General features: G+C 37.8%; 1 protein-coding gene across 1 annotated transcript in view; it reads left to right on the top strand.

Annotated features, from left to right (window-relative positions):
- The window catches only part of LOC128858197 (transcription factor btd), a 30,917-nt gene extending 28,554 nt beyond the window's left edge, over window positions 1-2,363 (top strand). Inside the window, exon 4 of the mRNA XM_054094254.1 lies at window positions 32-2,363. Coding sequence (XP_053950229.1) covers window positions 32-1,646 — 1,615 coding nt within the window. The 3' untranslated portion in view covers window positions 1,647-2,363. The remainder of the gene's footprint in view (window positions 1-31) is intronic.
- The last annotated feature ends 17,319 nt before the right edge of the window (window positions 2,364-19,682 follow it).

Genomic DNA, 19,682 nt, shown 5'->3' with positions numbered 1-19,682 from the left:
TTTTTTTCTCTTTGCTTTTTGATCATTGCAGCACCCATATTCCTGCTTATGCGCAATACGCTACGGATTATTACGGCAATGTGGGTATGTCAGCTACGGCTGCTTCGGCTGCAACGGCCAATGCTTGGTTTACACATCCGGATCGGCTTTATCAGCCTTGGCCAAGCCAGGCGTACGCGAACTTTAATTTCGACGAACTTGCCTACCATACACAACTACATCGGCGATCGGTGCGTTGCTCGTGTCCCAATTGCCGAAATGAAATGGCCGGTCTGGCTCCTATTGTAGGTCCTGATGAACGTGGCCGGAAACAACATCTCTGCGATATACGCGGCTGTGGGCGTGTCTACGGCAAGGCATCGCATTTGAAGACCCACATGCGTTGGCATACCGGTGAGCGTCCGTTCTTATGTCTGACGTGTGGCAAGCGCTTTTCACGCTCCGATGAGCTGCAGCGCCACGGACGCACACATACCAATTATCGTCCATACTCATGCCAAATTTGTTCGAAGAAATTTTCACGTAGCGATCATTTAAGTAAGCACAACAAAACCCATTTTAAGGATAAGAAAAGCAAGAAGGCGCTCGCGGCAGAAGCCAAACAGCAGGCATCCACTTCGAAACAGGAGGAGGTAAAAGAAGTAAATAAGGAGAATACAACATCGTCGAGTGCCGGTAGTTTGAATAGTACAACACCGTCCGTGGTGCGTCAGTCCAATGTTACGTCGACTACCAACGCCACCTCTACTACTTCGACCACCACTACCAACAACAAAAATGCGACCATCACATCGAGGTCGAATACGCATTCTACGACAGCCGCGTCTCGTCTTGCTGCATCCACTTCAACTGCGACACAATTGCAATTGAAAACCGAGCAAACGGACCCTCCAAACGGTTACAACCCCTACACCAATCTGTACCACCAGAGCTCATCGCTCTTCCAACACGCGCAACCTCTTGTTGGCTCTGGCGTCTACCCCAATGGTTTGCAGCAGCATGTCGTGGCTCAACAACGTCAACAACAACAACAACAGGCAGCCGCATCCGCCTCCTCCTTATCCTTAGCTTCCCCCTTGTTCGGCAGCGCTCCGTTTGATTTGTGGAGCAGCAATGCTGGCCATCATCAGCAGCAGCAGCAGCAACAACAACAAGAACAGCAACTTAGTCGCAGTGCCATATTACAGCAGGAACAGTCAGTGCAAGGCAGTACCGCCAGCAACAATATCAATACTACCTCAACAGCCACAACATCTAACCTCCAGCAGCAGCAGCAGCAGCAGCAGACACAAAAACAGCAACATCAGCAGCGCCAGCAGCAACAACAATTGCAATCGAGCTTATCCGCTTCGGCGGTGAATAGTCGACATTATGCCGCGCTCGCCATGCAAAGTGAATCTCAGTTAGCCGCTGAGTATGGGCTAACCATCAGCTCGCCCGGTAACTCCAACGACGCCATTTCACCAGTGACTCATCATTCACACCCCACGACAACCGCTCCAAACGCCGCAACCTATCCTGGTTTGCTGCAAATGAAATCGGAATACATCAGTTACCCTGACTTCAGCGTCAATTCGGGCTATGGAAACGGAGGTGCTCTTTATCATCATGCGCCCAATCCTTGGGCGACCACAGCCGGGTATTAGCACTCGCACGCCATTGTTTGAGGCGGGACATGGACACAACAGCGGCCCAGTTTAACTGAGAGTTTTTAAGCAGTTGCGGCTTAATAAAGTAAATATATATTATATATGAATAAATGGATAAAGTTATAGCCGCACACATTTGGGAACAAGGGCATTCTAATTTTGTTCACGTCTGGTACAAATGATTTTGAATTTTGAGAACTTGCCCAAAATTGGTATGCACCTCATTTAGATGGGATAAAAACCACGACCTCTTTTTATATGTTAAGCCAAAATATCCATCCGTTCGGACGATGTTAAAAACTATAACTCCCATTGTGGATGAGTTCGTTTGATTTTAAAAATGTATAGCCAAGTCCATTTTAAATTTAACCGAAATGTGCGCGGCTATGTAAAATTCGGTTCGCACCGAATTTAACATTTCTTTACTTTATTTGTTTTTTTTTTTAATTTAGTTGACATTGTATAGAAATATTAGTTATAGTGGCTTTATGCTGTTGTTTGAATTTGATTTGCAACAGTGAGTGTTGCATGTGTATTACAGCTAAGTATTTCTAAATTAATTTTAAAGGATGAGTGAAACTGTAAATATTTACATACACACATACTTATATGATATATTAAATAGAAAATTATGTAGTAATCTCTATTTGTTATGTCTTTCGTCATGTTACCTAGATGATAATTAAATAAAGCCAATATTACAAAAAATAAAAATTTACCTGCATACGAAATTTTTTATTTTACACTAGCATTGGAAACCCCATAAATAAATATTTTTTTAATAATGCTTTCACTGCTTTTCTTCTGGAATACGCTGAACCTAAGTGGAAAATATTACATACTCAAGGTGGCACAAAACTAATCACCCTATCGGAAGATTTATAATTTTTACGAATTTGACACTTGTGAACCAGACAGCTGCAATGTACAAACAGATAAGAGCAATAAGGCGCGTTAAGGTCAAAAATAAAGATTTTCATCACTTATGTATAATGCCTTTTTTCATTTATTAAAAAAGTTAATCAAAACCTAAATTGGATGATTAATTTTGCGCCACCTTGTATTTGCATGGGGTGACAAGATATCAATAACATCCAGCTGTCAAAATATTAACAAAGGTGTGAAAATTATAAATGAAATTCCTGCTCAGTTGTAAATAAAAAAATTGAATTTCGTCGTCAAAAAATTATTTCCTCAGATGAGACAGATTTTTGGTGGCTCAGCGTTTACCGAATAAGCCCAAGCGATTCAGTTTCTTATCGTAAAGATATTTATCCAAATAATTATCTATTCGTCTTTAACATAAACGAAATCCAATCATTTACATGGTAATGTCGAGCGATCAGTTTGTTCATGAATGCATATGAAGGCAGGCAAGGCGTCCGCTCTAAACCATCTTCGTGTGTTTAAATACGAAGCCAAAATGCGTCGTTTCAAGGTCAACGATTAGATTTAGTTTCGTTAATTTTGCTTTGAAACGAAGCGAAATTCTTTTGTTAAGTTGTTTTTACTCATTAACGAAATGAAATCGATTCATTATTTTTGTTGAGTACCTCTGGACAGTGGCGTAGATAGCTTTTTGTGATGGGGGGGGGCGATATAATTTGACAATATCTTTTTTTTTACATTCAATATATTTTTGTCGGTTTTCTTTTTCCGTAATCATGGGAATCACTTACCATACTCTATATAAACAAACAAAAAATTGCGGATACATTTTTTCACTTGGATGCCCTCAATATGCAAAAAATTTTTGCATCAATTAAAGAAGAAAATCAAGTTTTCGGGATTTTTTCGATAACTCATCTATGACTTCATCAGCTGTGATTGGAATATCATGATGAATAGCTAGAGCAGTCAATCCGTTCTATCCTACAATAAAAAAAGATACAAAAATAAATGTCTAATTTTGTAATAAAATTTATAGATCTTAGAGAAAAGATTAAGATCTTAAAGAAACTTACTTCTTTTGTCGTGTTTCTCAAAATCTTCTTTATCCATTTCAAACTAGAGAAATTGCGTTCCGCAGTAGATGTTGATACTGGTAAAGTAGCTAATATCCTTAGCAACACATTGATATTCGGAAAATTTTCTTTTGGACAATGATCAAGTGCATCCAATGAGTTTCCAGATTTGATATCGCCTTTACGAATTAAATATCTCTTCCACACTTTTAATTCGACAAGAACAGCATGTGGCCCCGCAGTGAGAAATTCCTGGTAAAACTCGACTGTTTTGATGAATTTATCAGCTACTTTGTCGATTTCGTTCAAATCATGCTTGAATAGGGCCGACAATCCTTCTAATATATTTTCATGTTTGGTAAGTCTTTCTCCAAGATCCATGATGTAAAAATCTAGAAAAGGATTGAACGCTGTCACATGAAAATAATCTTACGTGTTTGATCTCAATGTCTAGATTTTCAGCATTTTTTTTCGAAGCTTCGTAAATTGCAGAAAAAGCTTCTTCTTTTGCGCGAATCTTTTTTACTTCCTCGCGCAAATCTTTGGCGAGATCCATGGCAAATCTAAATTAACCTTTTGCAATTCACGACTCAAAGGCAACGAAAGTTGAAAAATTACATTGATAATATGTAAACATATTAAAAATTCGAAATCCATGGCGTTTATCAGATTTTTGGCGTCTTTTTCCGAGGTTCTCATTGCATCTAGAGTTTCGTAAACAAACGGGAATAACTCAAAAAAGTCGCTGACGGCCTCATATTTCGAAACCCATCGAGTCAGATTCAATCTTTTCATTCAAAGATTTCGTTCGTGGAGTTACATCAGATTCTTCAATCGTGTTTTCCAAAATGGCTTTTCTTTTAGGGGTATGCAATGTTCAACACTCTCTCCACTTTCATCGAGAGAATTTTCTTCGACTGTATTTTCACTGACTGACGCTTCACAACGAAGTTTCTCGTTTCAGCAGGTAATTCTGCATTTTCTTCATTTTCGCTATTCTTAGCAAAGGGTGTTCAGGCCACTAAAAATCTTTTCATCATGAGATGATAAACAAGTAACAATGCAAACGTGATTATGGAATAGGTTATGAATCCGCAATATTGACTCTATGTTCGATTATCGAACTTCAATACGTCCTTATCGATGACAGCGCCATTTCATGCCTTTCAATTGGTAAGCCCGTTTAGGCGCGGGAATTCCATTGTGTTCAATTTCAAAGCTATTATAAAAAGATTTTTCTTTCTCATTTTAAAGAGGTTTAAATGATGTCATACTGCAAAAAGGTTGAAGGCATTTCGAGAAATTTTTCAAAAATTTTAGTTTCAATTTCTCATGGGGGGGATTGATCCCCTTTATCTAAGTTTGGCGAAAACCGAACAGCGACATGCGACAAAATGCTCTGCACTATCTTCAAGATAATAATCTTAATAATATTTCACTTGCTTTCCCTCACTCTTCCTCTTCTCTTGGTCGGTTTATTTTCTGTACTGACGTCATGATCCTTGGGAAGGCGCAATCTTGTATTATATAGTTCTTGACTCCAACTAATTCAGACTCTGACTCGGCAAACTCATGTATGGCAGTACTGGCATTAACTATCATCGATACACAAAATTCAAAATAGCTGAGAATAAAAAAATGTACATTTCTACTGAAAACTTGGTTAAATACATAATATATAATTAATATAAATTGTTTAAAATGAAAATAAAATTATTTTAACATAAATTATAACAAAAAGTTATAATGGGTTGTGCCCGTATGCCTTATCCATCAGCTCCATACTCGGGGCCAAGCATGGTGAGGAGCTGTGTGTTTTTTGTTATCACTCACTGCTTAAGTACTTAAGGAACGCATCGTGCTCTCCAAACACAAAGGTGCTCTTCCTGAATCCTAAAAAGAGAAATGGCGGTCGCCGTAGCCGAATGGGTTGGTGCGTGACTACTATTCTGAATTCACAGAGAGAACGTCGGTTCAAATCTCGGTGAAACACAAAAAATTAAGAAAAACTTTTTTTTAATAGCGGTCGCCCCTCGGCAGACAATGGCAAACCTCCGAGTGTATTTTTGCCATGAAAAAGCTCCTCATAAAAATCCCTCCATTTATGGAACAACATCAAGACGCACACCACAAATAGGAGGAGGAGCTCTATGATGGAGGAGCTATTCAGATGATTGCTTATTGTAACTCTCAACGGCACCATGCCCTTCAACACATTGGCATATGCCAGCCGCATGCTTTCTTGGCTTTTCGAGCTAAATAATACCGGAAGAACCCTTCGAACCCTTTTGTGTCCATCTTCTTTTAGTTTTTTCTCTTTTGAAGAACAGTCATTTTTATAATGATAAAAATAAAGTAACATCCAATAATTTATAAATTATCAAAATATCCACTCGAGGTACAATAACTTCGCCTTAGCAGCTGTTTTGTTTTTTCTTGGGATTTGCTGATTGCAATGCCAAAGAGCTCTGTTTCTTTGTTGATGCCGTATTTGTTTCTTTATATTTTCATTGAAATTTTGTCATTCGAACTACCGAATTACAATTAAAAACACAGGCAGATATTGCAAAATATCACTCTACCGAAGTCACCTTCTACGAATTCGCCTTGTCCTTTGCTTACGCCTTGACCTTCGCCTTACACTTTATGGTTCAACGCATTTTGTGCTGAAGTAACGATCGCCACGCACCACGTGTTTCCCGAGCACAGCGATATGCTGCACAAGAGTCTGGCAAACTATAAAGGATCGCGAATTTAGCGGTGGCGTTCGATTCGCTTTGCGAGATAACTACGACGAATACGTACAGACATTTCATACAAACATTTCAACACTAAAGTTTGGTTGGTTATAGGTTGTGACAGTGCTATTAGCTCATTGCTGGTATTTGGAAGTACGCGATAATCGGGGCAAAAATTAAAACCGCTTTAGGAAGTAGTAGTAGATTTCCTAAATTTTCGTTACCCTAAGGAACATAAACAACGACGGGAAACCAAGTATTTTTTATATAATATATGTAAAACGCCTTGGATTTGCCACGTGTAAGCTTCGACTCGCTTTAATATACGAATAAAAAACGTGTACGAACTCTTGAATTTTGTTTAAAAATGCTCTTGTGGGTTTTAAAAGTGCTGGTCTTGAGATTTCGTCCACTCAAGTAAAGGATTGCTCTTGCCTAACGTACTCTGAAAGGCTCCGGCATACTTTTATCAGCACATTACAAAGCTCGGCGCAAACACGATGGATGCATGTACTAAACTACATATTTTACCGGTATATATACAGGGTCCGGCACTCGAATTGTAACCAATTAAAAGGGCAACAAATTCAGTTTGGAAAATTACTTTCATTCAATTCAAAGTAATAAAATTAAGAATCAATTTACTTTTGCTCGATATTACCACCTTTTGCCTTGACTTTGGTCTTGAGACGGTCGAGAAACGAGTCGCAAGCTGCCCGAAAGTTACTTGTAGGTATTTTGGCCCACTCACGGGCAATGGTTTTTTTCAGTGCCTCGAGACTGGTAAATATTCTAGTTTGGACCTTGTTCTCTAAAATGGCCCAAAGAGAATAATCCATCGGATTCGCGTCTGGTGAATTTGAGAGCTATTGGGTGGACTTTATGAAGATCGGAGCCTTGTTTTTTAGCCATTTTTGGTTCACTCGGTGCTCGGTGCCGAGTCCTGTTGAAAAGTCCATGGTTTGCCCCTCAAACAACTCCAAAATATCAAAGCAATTAATGCATTTCGAACTTGTTAGTCCAAATTAGCATTGCATTCAGTCTTTCTTGTGCTTCTTTTCAAAAGTTTGACTATTTTTCATTCACAATGGATATTAACTGTCACTTTTCGGCAGTGCTGCCATTGAAAACTCCCCTAATCCGCTTAATTTAGGGAAATTAAGTCTAATAGTTGATCCGGATTAGTTGCACTTAATTGCGGAGATAATTCCGAATAATCCTAATTAACGGTACTATCATTCCATTGTAGTTTGTTAATTTGTTTTCATTAAATATTTTTATTTTTTTATTTTATTATAATTTTTTTTTTACAGAATTGATAGGACTTGCTACAGAACTCCCGCTTTCCGAAAAAAATCCTGTTTGTACGCCTGCCAGTTTGAATAGATTCGCCTTGATCTGAAAGTTAGTGCACCATGCTAGTGCATGGACCTATTCATACTTTGCTCCTCCGATCTCCCGCTCTTGAACGCATTGTGGTTCTATGAGGTGGCTTGTAAGAGCTTGAGAACTTAAAATTATAATATAAAACAGAAAAAATTGTTGGAATGAACTTTTTTTATTATAATCTGATAGATAATTTCATGGAATTTATTCTTATTTTTTTTAATATTAGTATATGCGGCATAGGCCCGCCGCGGCTACGAGTTACATTGTTCATTCAATCAGACCAATTTTTCACTACTTCTTCCAATAAATCTGATAAATAAATTTAAATGAGCCCAATAAGTAAAAATGCGAATCAAAAGATGGCCATTTGGCCTTAATTTTTGCACGGGCTGTATTTTATAGGCCTGAAAACCAAAGGATCCTTACGGATGATTTTCCACGTAGTCAAACGGCAAAGGCCAAAAAGTTGAGAACGTCGCCGAATCGACAATTCGGAGTCTTCATCAACATTTCGTTCTATGAACTTCGCGAACAGATTTTTTTTTTTTTTAAGTAAATTTCCACAATTTTGAAGCACTGTTCTGGCGTTAAACGATTCATGATGACTTGCCAAACCTTACTGAGTAGAAATGTCAACACAGTTTGCCATTCTCAGCTGCCAAACCAACTATTGGTTCGATATCGATAGTTCTCATACTGCTTAAAAAACGTTCAATTAATTGAAAGCTCAAACAACTTTTTAATTAAGCACTTGACTGTTGTTTAAGGCACAATGGCCCAAGGCGAATTTTCGAACACAAATTAAGGGCTTGATCATAATTTAAAACTTGCTGTCGGCATGAATGGCAATGGTGCCGTTAATGTGACGCATCAAATGATAGAAAAGTATTTTTCCAATAGCAGTGGCTCCTCGGCAGGCAATGGCAAACCCCCGGAAGCGTTTCCACTATGAAAAAAAGCTGCTCATAAACAATCATTTGCTGCTCGCAGGTGGCATACAGTCATAGATCTCTTTCAATGGCGAGCAACACCAAGACGTACATCTTGAATTGGAGAAAAAGTTCAGGCTAAACACCTATCCAGGATGTTAGCCTTAATCTATTATTATTATTATTTATATTCCTACGATATGTTTACTTGAAACTAATTGAAAATTTATTACGCTGGATATGTTTGTACATTTATGGCATTGTTCATCGATTAGTTAGACATACCCCAAATCTATGGTACACAAAAATCTCCAAATTTTTAAGCTTAAAGCAAATTAATTTTCCCAAATAAAATATTACAATGACTAAAGCTCCAAAACTTAATGAAAATAGCTAAGAGACCTGTAATTTAAAGGCGCCACACCTGTCAATTTGAGATACGGCTGCTTAAAGCACACATTCGACACGCTCGGATGCAGCCTACTGCCGCCATCGCCGTTGGCTATGGGACAAAATTAAAAAACTAATAACAACAAAGCATACACAATTCATTAAGTTTAAATCAAACAAAAGAAATTTTAATTAAACACAGATGAAAGATATTTCGAGTGAGCGCCTGCCAAGTCAAGATTACACAAGTCTGTATGTATTTTGATTATATTTCACATGACATAAACGTTGGCAGGAGAGACTCGGGGCCTAATGGTGCCCATAAACATGTATGTACTCGTACATGCATGTTGTATATTTGTATATGTGTATATGCTTTTATAGGTATGTATGTAGAATACGCATATTATCTACATATCTATTCAGCCAGGCGCAACGATATTGATTTATGTGCAGGGCGGCTATATTAAACTGCATCAATCAATTTTCGAGTTGAATGAGCGATGCAATCGATCTCGCACCTCTTCCACACACACACACATGAGCAATTCAAGCGATCACCGACTGTAACTATGTACGTATGTACCTACATCAACTCGCGCTCCAAATCACGCCAATCCTGAGTTAAGCTGAGCTGAGCTGAGTTGCGTTGCACTTGGTTGAGCTGTGATAGGGTTAGCTGGGGTTCAGCTCATAGCCACAAAGTATTTTATTACACTTTTAAGACAGCAAAGGCGTGCACAGCCGCACAAAGACCGCAATTAAAATTTAAGGTAAAAGCGTTAAGCTTAGCTTGTGGCTAAAGCGTCATTGTTGTGTCTGATGGTGAGGCTGGTGATGTTGATGATGGTGGTGGTGGCACTAACGCTAGTTTACATAAATATTCTATTAAGGAAAATACACACATACAAGCGTGTAAACAAACAAGCGTGATTCCATTGCATGAGCCTAGAGTGAGTAGAGGAGCAATTGGAAGAAGGGTTGGTGGAGCTTTTTTGTTTGACGTATGGTGTTGACAGTTGGCTGGTTGGTGGCCGTTGCCTTAATATCATAGTTTGTGGGCACACAAAAGTAAAACATCATTTTGTTTGATGGCATTTTGGTGGAGAGAGCGAGCCTTTTCATTTGCATGTATGTATGTATGTACATATTTTTATATAGCGAAATATCTCTTATGAGCCATTGAATTGTGATCGACTATTGGTCGACACATATTTTGGTTTTATTTATCGATTCCATACTTTGTTTTTCGCTTTTTTTCTGGTTTTGGTGCAAATTTAAGCCTGTGGCTATATAACGAAATATTTGATTGATTTATAACCGAAGCGTGTTGGTTGGCTGGTTGATTGTATGGCTGGCATGGGTGTTTGTAGCTGGTTTTATGTTTTCAATTCATTTACTACGTATATGTACATATGTATGTATGTATATGCCATACATAAAGCCCGCATTTAGGACGCGTTCACACCAATTTGAAGTGCTTTCGCTGGTGCCACAATTGTTGAGTAGGTGATTGTGTTGCTTTTGATTTTTGATTTGGATGCGACTTTTGTTGTGGGCTTTAAGCTGCAAGTATTCAAATGAAAATGGCACTACACATACACACATACATATGTATGTGTATAGTAGTGTGCGCATGCGTGTGGCGCGCTCTGCTTTAATGTTGCGTTCATGGAAAGCACATTCATACATACACATACATACACAAATGTACTTGTACCTGTAATGCATCTGTTCATTGGCCCATTGGCACGCAGAACATTTGTTGGCTCCATTTAATGATGATAAATGATGATGTTATGATTTGTTAATTTTTCTTATGTTTTATAGTTGTATTGTACAATTTGATGTTATGTATTTTTTGTTTTTGTTTTTGTTCTTATTTGGTAATGGGTTACGCAGACAAGTATTGTACGCGTATTTAAGCATTTTTTGGAGTTTCGTTGTATTGCAAACATATTTACAAAAATGTGGCTTATGTGAATTGTGTATGATACTTTGATTATCTTCAATTCTGAAAGTGTAATTTTTTTCGAACTGTAGTGCGTTTCAGATGATTCAAGAGCCAACAAAATGTAGTGATTAGGCTGCGGTTTATGGACGACGTACATACATACATATATATGTATATGTGCACATACATATAGGTTTGTGCCTGAGTGTAATTCATGTGCATGCATGTATAGCCATGCCCCGCTATGTAACTGCGCTCCGATGGATCGTGAGAACAAAACTTGAAGCAATTTGGTTTAGCTTTCGTTAAAAAAATATAAAATTTATTGAGTTTAATCAATATTACTAGGCAACAGTAAAAATTAGCTTGGAATGCCACATAGCTGGAAAACTAGTCGAGTAATAATAAAAATGTATGTACAACTTGTCTCATAAATATTTTCATCTTTTGAAATATTTGACAAGGAAAAATCTTTGAAGTGGATTTCGAAAGTAATGCACATATTTATTTATTTATTTTTATAAACACCAACTTACATATTTTATTTGTATGCCATTTGCTAAAAAAGAGAATTATTGGGTTGGGTTTTTTTAGAAAAACAAAGAGAATTTTTTCATGGAACTAAATAATTTTATTCTGTTATGTATCATCAATATCCCACGTTCATAAAACTTCTGGTTTTTATTATTAAAAAACTGAATAATCATTATTGAAACTTTTACCATTCAATGAGTTTGTAAAGATCGAGACAAAAAGTAATCAGATGGTGCAAGGTCAGGACTATACGGTGGATGTGCCAAAACATTCCAACCAAGCTTCAGTAATTTTTGCTGCCGAGTGGCCAAAGATGTGTGTGGCCTTGCATTGTCATGATGCATTGTCACAATACTTTTTCGATTTGTAAATTCGAGCCGCTTTTCTTCAACTGCATTGTTTAATTTCGTTAGTTGTTCAATGTAGACATCAGAATTGATCGTTCGGTTGGGTGGTAAGAGTTCAATCCCACCAAACTGATAACAAAACCTTTTTTTGATGAATTTCAGCTTCTGATGTTGTTTGAGTTGGTTCAGCTGGCCTACTCCGCGATCTTTTCCGCTTGATATTGTTGTAAACAACCCATTTTCCATCGCCAGTTATTAGTCATTTGGAAAATGGATCATTTTCATTACGTTTCTTTAGCAAATCGCAGCTGTTAACGCGTTGCCTTAAATGCGTTTGTTTCAGATGATGAGGACCCCTTGTATCGAGCTTTCAACATAGCCAAGTTGCTTTAACTGGTTTTTAATGCATGTATGTGATACATGAAGCTTCTCTGCAATCTCCCGTGCTGTACTGTGACGATCCCATTCGATTATTGGTTTGATTAGTGTGTCATCAACTTCAACTGGACGACCAGAGCGTTTTTCATCTTTGAGTGAAAGATCACCAGAACGAAATTTGGCAAACCAATTTTGACACTGCCGTTCTTTGAAGGCTTGACACCATAAACAACACATAACTTTTTATGAGCTTGCGATGCTGTTTTCCCTTTGCGGAAATAAAAAAGCAAAATATGACGAAAATGTTCCTTTTGATTTTCCGTTTCTTAAGGAACGCCAAACAAAAACTACGCAACCGATCAAAAAACTTTTTTTACTGATTGACAGCTGAATTGCCAACTACCAAATAACAAAATGTGTTTTACGTTTGTAATACTATACGTCTGCAAACCTAAAAATTTAACTAAAGCCATCTATGAGGGAAATCCGCAATTACTTAGTTGCCAACTCAATATTTATTTATTTGTTCATTTGATCGTCTGAAAATGCAGTACTTCTTGCAGACTATGAAAAATAGATTAATGCTAAATAATTCAATTAAAAATAATAACTTATAATTTATTAGTTTCATTGTACTGAATGAAAGAAAATGTAAAATTTCTTATAATTTACAGAGAAAGATTATTAGATAATACTAAGAATTTCTTTGTTGTTCTATATTGAATAAAAATTTTGGTCAATATGCTATGAAAGCAAATTAAATTATCTCAATGTTCTAGAAATCGAAGCATTGGAAGCATAATTAGGTCTAACCATCCCTAATCAGAAAATATCGTGATTCCGTAAGCTTAGCTGAGGAATATTTGCTTCTTTTAATCCATTTCTTTATTCCGATCTGTTTTTTTAACATTAACCAATCATTTTACTTTAATCTATTTAATTTATTTAAGAGAAAAAATATTTGTGGAACAGAGTCAGTAGTGCAACCATTTAATTAAGATTTAAAATATAAGTATGCTACAACACCTTTTTTGCACATGCCTGGCTCTAGCCAGAAGCACGAACTAATATCTAAGATCCTACTTCTTAATGAATATAGATAATCAATACACTTTAGGTATCAACAATATTTACGCTGTGTCAAAAGCTCAGGATGATTCAATATGGAAAGGGGAATGTAGCCCAGCTCCTGCGGCTCACAACGAACCCATTTCGTGGTCTAAGTGGTATCGCTGTCTCTATATGCGATGCGGCTGCCAAACTTAACCTAACCTTGAGGGATAATTGTATTATTGAGCTTAACGGGTGGATAAGTTTTTCGAGTAAGTGTAAAAGTGACTTGGGAAGATTATTTCTCATTTGTCTTAATGCGGGGGTGGGAGTCAATTGTGAGTACGTCAGTGTCATCCGCAAACGTTCCGACTATTGCTTCTTCATAAGCTGGTAGGTAGTACGTATGTGTATAGTAAGTATAGTATGGGGCCCATAATACTGCATTGGGTACACCAGCTGAGCTTTCATATAGTTGTGTTTTTTCCCTGGAATCGAATTGGTGATTTGGGATTATTTTTCGGTCTTCAACTATAGGCATCATTCTCTTGAGCAAAAGGTATTCCATTACTTTAGAGGCATTAGGATTATTGAAACTAATTTGCTCGAGTAGGGGAAGGGGGACTTAAACGCCCCACTTATCAAGTCGAAAAGGAAATTGAGGGAGAGAATAGTCCTTATATTGTAATATCTAATGTTTTTTGATTAATGAGCGAGCACCGACTTTTATAGGAAGAAATTGAATCATTGAAATTCAAAGAACACAAAGCATAGCGCACAAAAGCTTTCTGGCCACGTGTAAGTCTACTAATAGGACAAGCATAATTTGGTTTCCAAATAAAGACGGCGTATTCTAAAGGGTTTTCCAATAAGAGGTGTTATTTTGATAAAAGATCAATGGTTTCGTTGCTTGTGTGGCACGTAGCGCCGTCTTGTTGAAAATGAACGTTGTACAGATCAATACCACCCAATTCCGGCAACAAAAAATCGTTAATAATCTCTCGATAGCGCAATCCATTCACCGTACCTGTTGCTCCAGCTTCATTTTCGAAAAAGAAAAGACCATAAACCGCACCAAACAGATACACGTTGAGGATAGAGAGGCAACAATAACTCTTGGATTTTCTAAGCCCCAGATCCGACAATTTTTCTTGTTGACGAAGCCGCCAAGGTGGAAATGGGCCTCATCACTCAAGATGGTTTTTCGATGGAATCCCGGATCATTTTCATGCATTTCAACGACCCAATCAGCAAAAACACGACGTTGTTGATGATCGGCCGGCTTGAGTTCTTGTGTTAACTGGACTTTATAAGCCTTAGGACCCAAATCTTTATGCAAAATACGGTCTAATGCCGTTTGTGGAATGCCCAATTCCAAGGAACGACGAGGAATGGACAAACCTGGGCTTTCTTCAGCACTTTCGGCTACAACGGCAATATTTTCGGCTGTTCTTGAGCGACGTTTTATTCTTCACATCACTAACTCGTCCCAACAGCTCGAATTTTTTCACCAACTTCTGTATTGCGGTCCGACAAGGTGCTTCACGATGACCCAAAAATGGTAGAGTTTTATGAACCGTCTCTGCCAAACTTTCCCCATTTTTTATTGTGTATCGTTCCATTTTTATTAATAGCGTAGTTTCTACTTGTTAAATATCAAAAGTTATCTACCGAAATAGCGGACTATTCAAAATAACACCTGTTATTGGGAATCCCTTTAGTTTCGAAAGTATATAATCAATTTAGAGTATAAGGATCAACAAAGTCCGAACTAGAGCGTCGAATAAAAGCAAATACGGATAATGACTTTATATGTTAATTTTTGGTGTGACTACCTGCATCATCTGTTATCGATTGCAACCTACTGAGCATTGATGAAATTCGTTTTTTAAAGCCACATTACCATGGCAAGAGAATCGACACACACAATCTTTTTGCCGATTTTAAAGATGCATTCGACAGCTCGAAAAGGTGTTGCCTATATGCCGCTCAATACCAGCAGCACCGTCAAAACTGTGAAGGATTTCTCCGAGCCGTTTGATACTAAACGAGGTTTCAGATAGGGTGACTCGCTGTCGGCTGAATTCTTTAAGACGCAGAACTTAATCGCGCAGGCACAATTTTTTATAAAACTCATTAGATTTGCATTTTAATATATATTTTTTTATTTAAAACCATATCACGTGGGTGTCCGAGTACTTTATTGAGCCACTGTATGTTAGCTTTAAGGTATTAGAGCACCTTTTAAGGAAAACAAAAAAGCTATTTCTTCGATTTCCAGAGTAGCCTAACTCCTTAATAAAAGTTGAATTAAGTTACGAATGTTTTTAGGTAAGATTAGATTTTTTTACCTAAAAGTAAATGCTGTTAAGGTCAAATAAGTATTATATGCAGTGTTTACAAAAGTTCACAAATGTTCAGGATGCTCATTTTGATCCTCAAATGTACTTACACATTTTTACGCCGCGTCACGCTGTGATGAAATTTCACCCATTCTTCCCGGAAAATGAGTGATTTGACACTTTTGTCTTTATACCAACCAATACTTGCACCCATGCACTTATTACAAAGTTCTTGAGTAACTTCATATACGCAATATCGAACATAGTACCCACGAGCCACTTAAGAAAACATGTAAATTCAAATTTATAGCCGCAAAACTAGTGTCAAATCGCCACATACTTGTAGGAATACTTCGGTATTATTCAAGACGACGCACGCCTGCAGGTTTGGTAAACCACTTTCTTCAGCTACTTGCAGTTAAACTGTAAATAATAAAGATGTTGCACAACAGGTTGCCGCCACTTGAACATGTCCATGTGTCCTAATCACATGAGGTAAGTAAAAAAAAAACAACAGAATTCGAGGAGAATAAAACACTAAAAGAAGCCGCAATGCAATAAAATGGCATAGAAGTAGCTCACTGAACGCATCGACGAAGGGCACTGGCGAAGTCCTGAAGCCAATAAAGGACATACAATTAAATAGTGCTAGTATTGTGCTAAGCAACAATGTGACGAAGGATCGTGTGGGTAATGATGTATGGAAGGCGAACATACAAATCATTGTAGTTGTAAATATTATATATGGCACTTTGTATTTCGTTTTACTAGCCGCCTTTTTTCTGCAGAATTTCATTTTTTTTGTCGTTCTGGCATTTTGGCTGGTTTTACACGCTTATTGACCAACAACAAATGACAGATCAAAAAGTGATCGTACGAATGTGCAACACAAATGAGTCACAGGACATGTGAGAGATTATCACTGGGGTCAGAGATATGAGTTTGTATACATATACAGATACAAGTATACATACTCGTACATACATATGTGGCTAGCTGGTTATGTGACCATATGACTTAACTAGAAAATTTGACAAGCCTGTTAGGTTCATTTGGATTTACGTAGGATCGTCTTGCATTTTACTTGCAGTTTGAGAGGACGACAGAGTTGTTTTGGCGTAGTGTGCCTCGCAGCGGTGCGGTTTTTTTGCGGTGTAGTGGGCGTTAACGACATGGCCAACGATGATTATAGATTTATGTATTTTTCTTCTTTTTTAACCAAACATATTTTTTTTTTTTGTTTTTTTTTGTACTTTTTTGGTTGAACGCATTTTGTGTCGTTTAGAGGCTCTTTCGAAGGCAGTGGTTATTAGAAAGTATTGCAACATATGGCCGAGCTATTGTTTCTTTGTAGCACCAAAAAAATTGTGACTTTAAATGGCAAGTCAGACCTTCTGTCTTCGTTGCTTTGTTTTTATAAGGTAGCAGTTTTTTACTTATTCTTCTATACGTTTCACTAATCCTGATAAAGTTAATAAGAATTTCGATGGACACCAAAGTGGCGCTTCGAATTTGATTTGCGTTAGAGCATGAAGAACAGCCAATATATAAAATATACATAAATGAAATTATATTTTTTTGCTAGAATAAAATCTATACAAAGTGCCGCAAAAATTAACCATCCAAGTTTGGTTTTGAATAACTTAGTTGATAAATAGAAAGCATGATTTTGAGTGATGGAAATTTTTATTTTGACTTTTACGTACTCCATTGGTTACTTGTATGCTGAAGCTGCCAGTTCACAAGTGTTATGATTGACGTATGACACCAGTAGCAAAAATTATAAATCTTTCGATAGAGTGATTATTTTTGCGCCACTTTGCACCAATACGGACAGCTAGTATTTGGAACCGATTTCCTCGATTTTGCTTGAAAATAACACTTCAGAGCTTTTCTCAACCTCCCGTTAAAGGGTTCAGTGGAAAAAATACGCATATTTTGGACAGTTTTTTCCGCAGGAAATATAAAATAAAATTTCGAACAGATTTGTTCTCGCATATGTCGTAAGCTGTATGAATTATTATTTTTTTTTAAGTTATGTAAAAAAAAAACTGCCTGCTGCACAACCTTTCTTCAACGAAGCCTCTTTTCCTGAAGGACACCAACTGCATCTGCAATTTTAATTTACGGCCATGAAATATGAGGGTTAACTTTTAACAGGGTCGTCGTTAATTTAATACTTTTATCGAAAAGTTTAGTACTTTTTAGCATAAACTTGCATTCACTTTCACTTACGAGCTTTTGTTAGTTCTTTTTCCAGTAAATTGAAAAATTCATCTCGCGCAAAAAAAAAACGAATTAATTTGTGAGAATTTTCGTCCTATGATTTATTACCGAATTTTAACGTGGATTATCGAGACAACAGTGCATTGATCAACTTACTTGCGCTTTTGCCATTGAAGCTCCACACGTAGTCACTGTGTAACGCTAGTACAACGAGTTCCAACACAGCCATCGACCCTTGCAGGCTGAATTTCGTGCAGGGCGTCAAAAAATTGTGCGTTAATTGCGTTAAATAACGCAAGACCATCTTGTAGCATATCCCGTTACAGAAGCATCCCTGGACAATAGTGGGATCAGCATATATTCAATAAGTTGTTAAGTTTCAAAGGCCGGTGTTGATTTTAAGTAAAACACAATTTTTTTAGGATGTTATTGTCATTTCTCTTTATTATGATAATATTGGTATAATTCAATTACGTATGGAACAAAATATTGGCCACATGGCCGCCGCGGCCTCGGCGGCATACCTCCATCCGAGGGTCCAAATTTTCGATTACGCTGAGGCATAATTGAGGTTCTATGCTGTTAATGTGCCGAATTATCTCATTCTTTAGCTCTTCAATTGTTGCTGGCTTATCGATGTACACCTTTTCTTTCAAATAACTCCAAAGAAAGAAGTCCAACGGTGTCAAATCACATGATATTGGCGGCCAATTGACATCGCCGCGACGTGAGATTATTCGGCCATCAAAATTTTCGCCCAAAAGAGCCATTGTTTCGTTAGCTGTGTGACAAGTGGCACCGTCCTGTTGAAACGGCATATCGTGCACATCCATATCTTCCAATTCGGGCCATAAAAAGTTCGTTATCATCTCTCGATACCGAACACTATTCGCAGTAACTGCCTGACCGGCTTCATAAACCGCACCAAACAGTCACTCTTTGTGGGGCACTGGATTTTCGGCAATCACTCTTGGATTATCATCCGCCCAAATGCGGCAATTCTGCTTATTGACGAATTCATTGAGGTGAAAATGTGCCTCATCACTGAAGATGACTTTCTTCGAAAATTGGTCATTCACTGTTGCCATTTCCTGCCACCATTCTGACCATTGACGACGCTTGAAATGGTCAAGAGGCTTTAGTTCTTGAGTGAATTGCAATGTTCATCAACGACGAGCGTGAGAGGTGCAATTGTTGGGCACGACGACGAGTTGAGGTGGACGGCTCTTCAACCACACTATCGCGAACAGCAGCAATATTTTCTGCAGTACGAGCTGTACGAGCATATGCACTGGTGTTTCCACATCTCCTACAGACCCGGTTTGCTCAAACTTTTGCACAACTTTTCCGATTGTACGCACAATTGGACGATTAAATTGACCGAAAAAATCACGAAGTGCGCGATATGCAATTTGATTTGAACGCCCGTTTTCATAATAAGCCTGAATAACTTTAACGCGTTGCTCGATTGTGTGTCTTTCCATGGTTCAAATTGAGTTAGTCTGAAATAGAAAAATGTCAAATGAAATGCAGAAAAAAAATTGATGTTTAGGTGTGGTTCATATTCAACATCGGCCCTTGAAATCCGCCCTTTATAAACATTTGGTCGTCAAGAAAAGTTGTTCTCGCAGACGATGGATCGATGAGCTGTATGAGCTTTAAAGTTCCAGCGGCTGCGTTGGCTGAGTCATATCGTGCGAATGGATACAAATGCGCCGGCTCTGAAAGTATTCGATGCGGTACCAGCTGGTGGAAGCAGAGGAAGAGGAAGATCTCCTCTACGTTGGAAAGA

Source organism: Anastrepha ludens, chromosome 3 (genome assembly GCF_028408465.1).
Source record: "Anastrepha ludens isolate Willacy chromosome 3, idAnaLude1.1, whole genome shotgun sequence".
NCBI lineage: Eukaryota > Metazoa > Arthropoda > Insecta > Diptera > Tephritidae > Anastrepha > Anastrepha ludens.
Note: the sequence above shows the minus strand (reverse complement) of the source record. Positions and strands in the feature narration are given on the sequence as shown.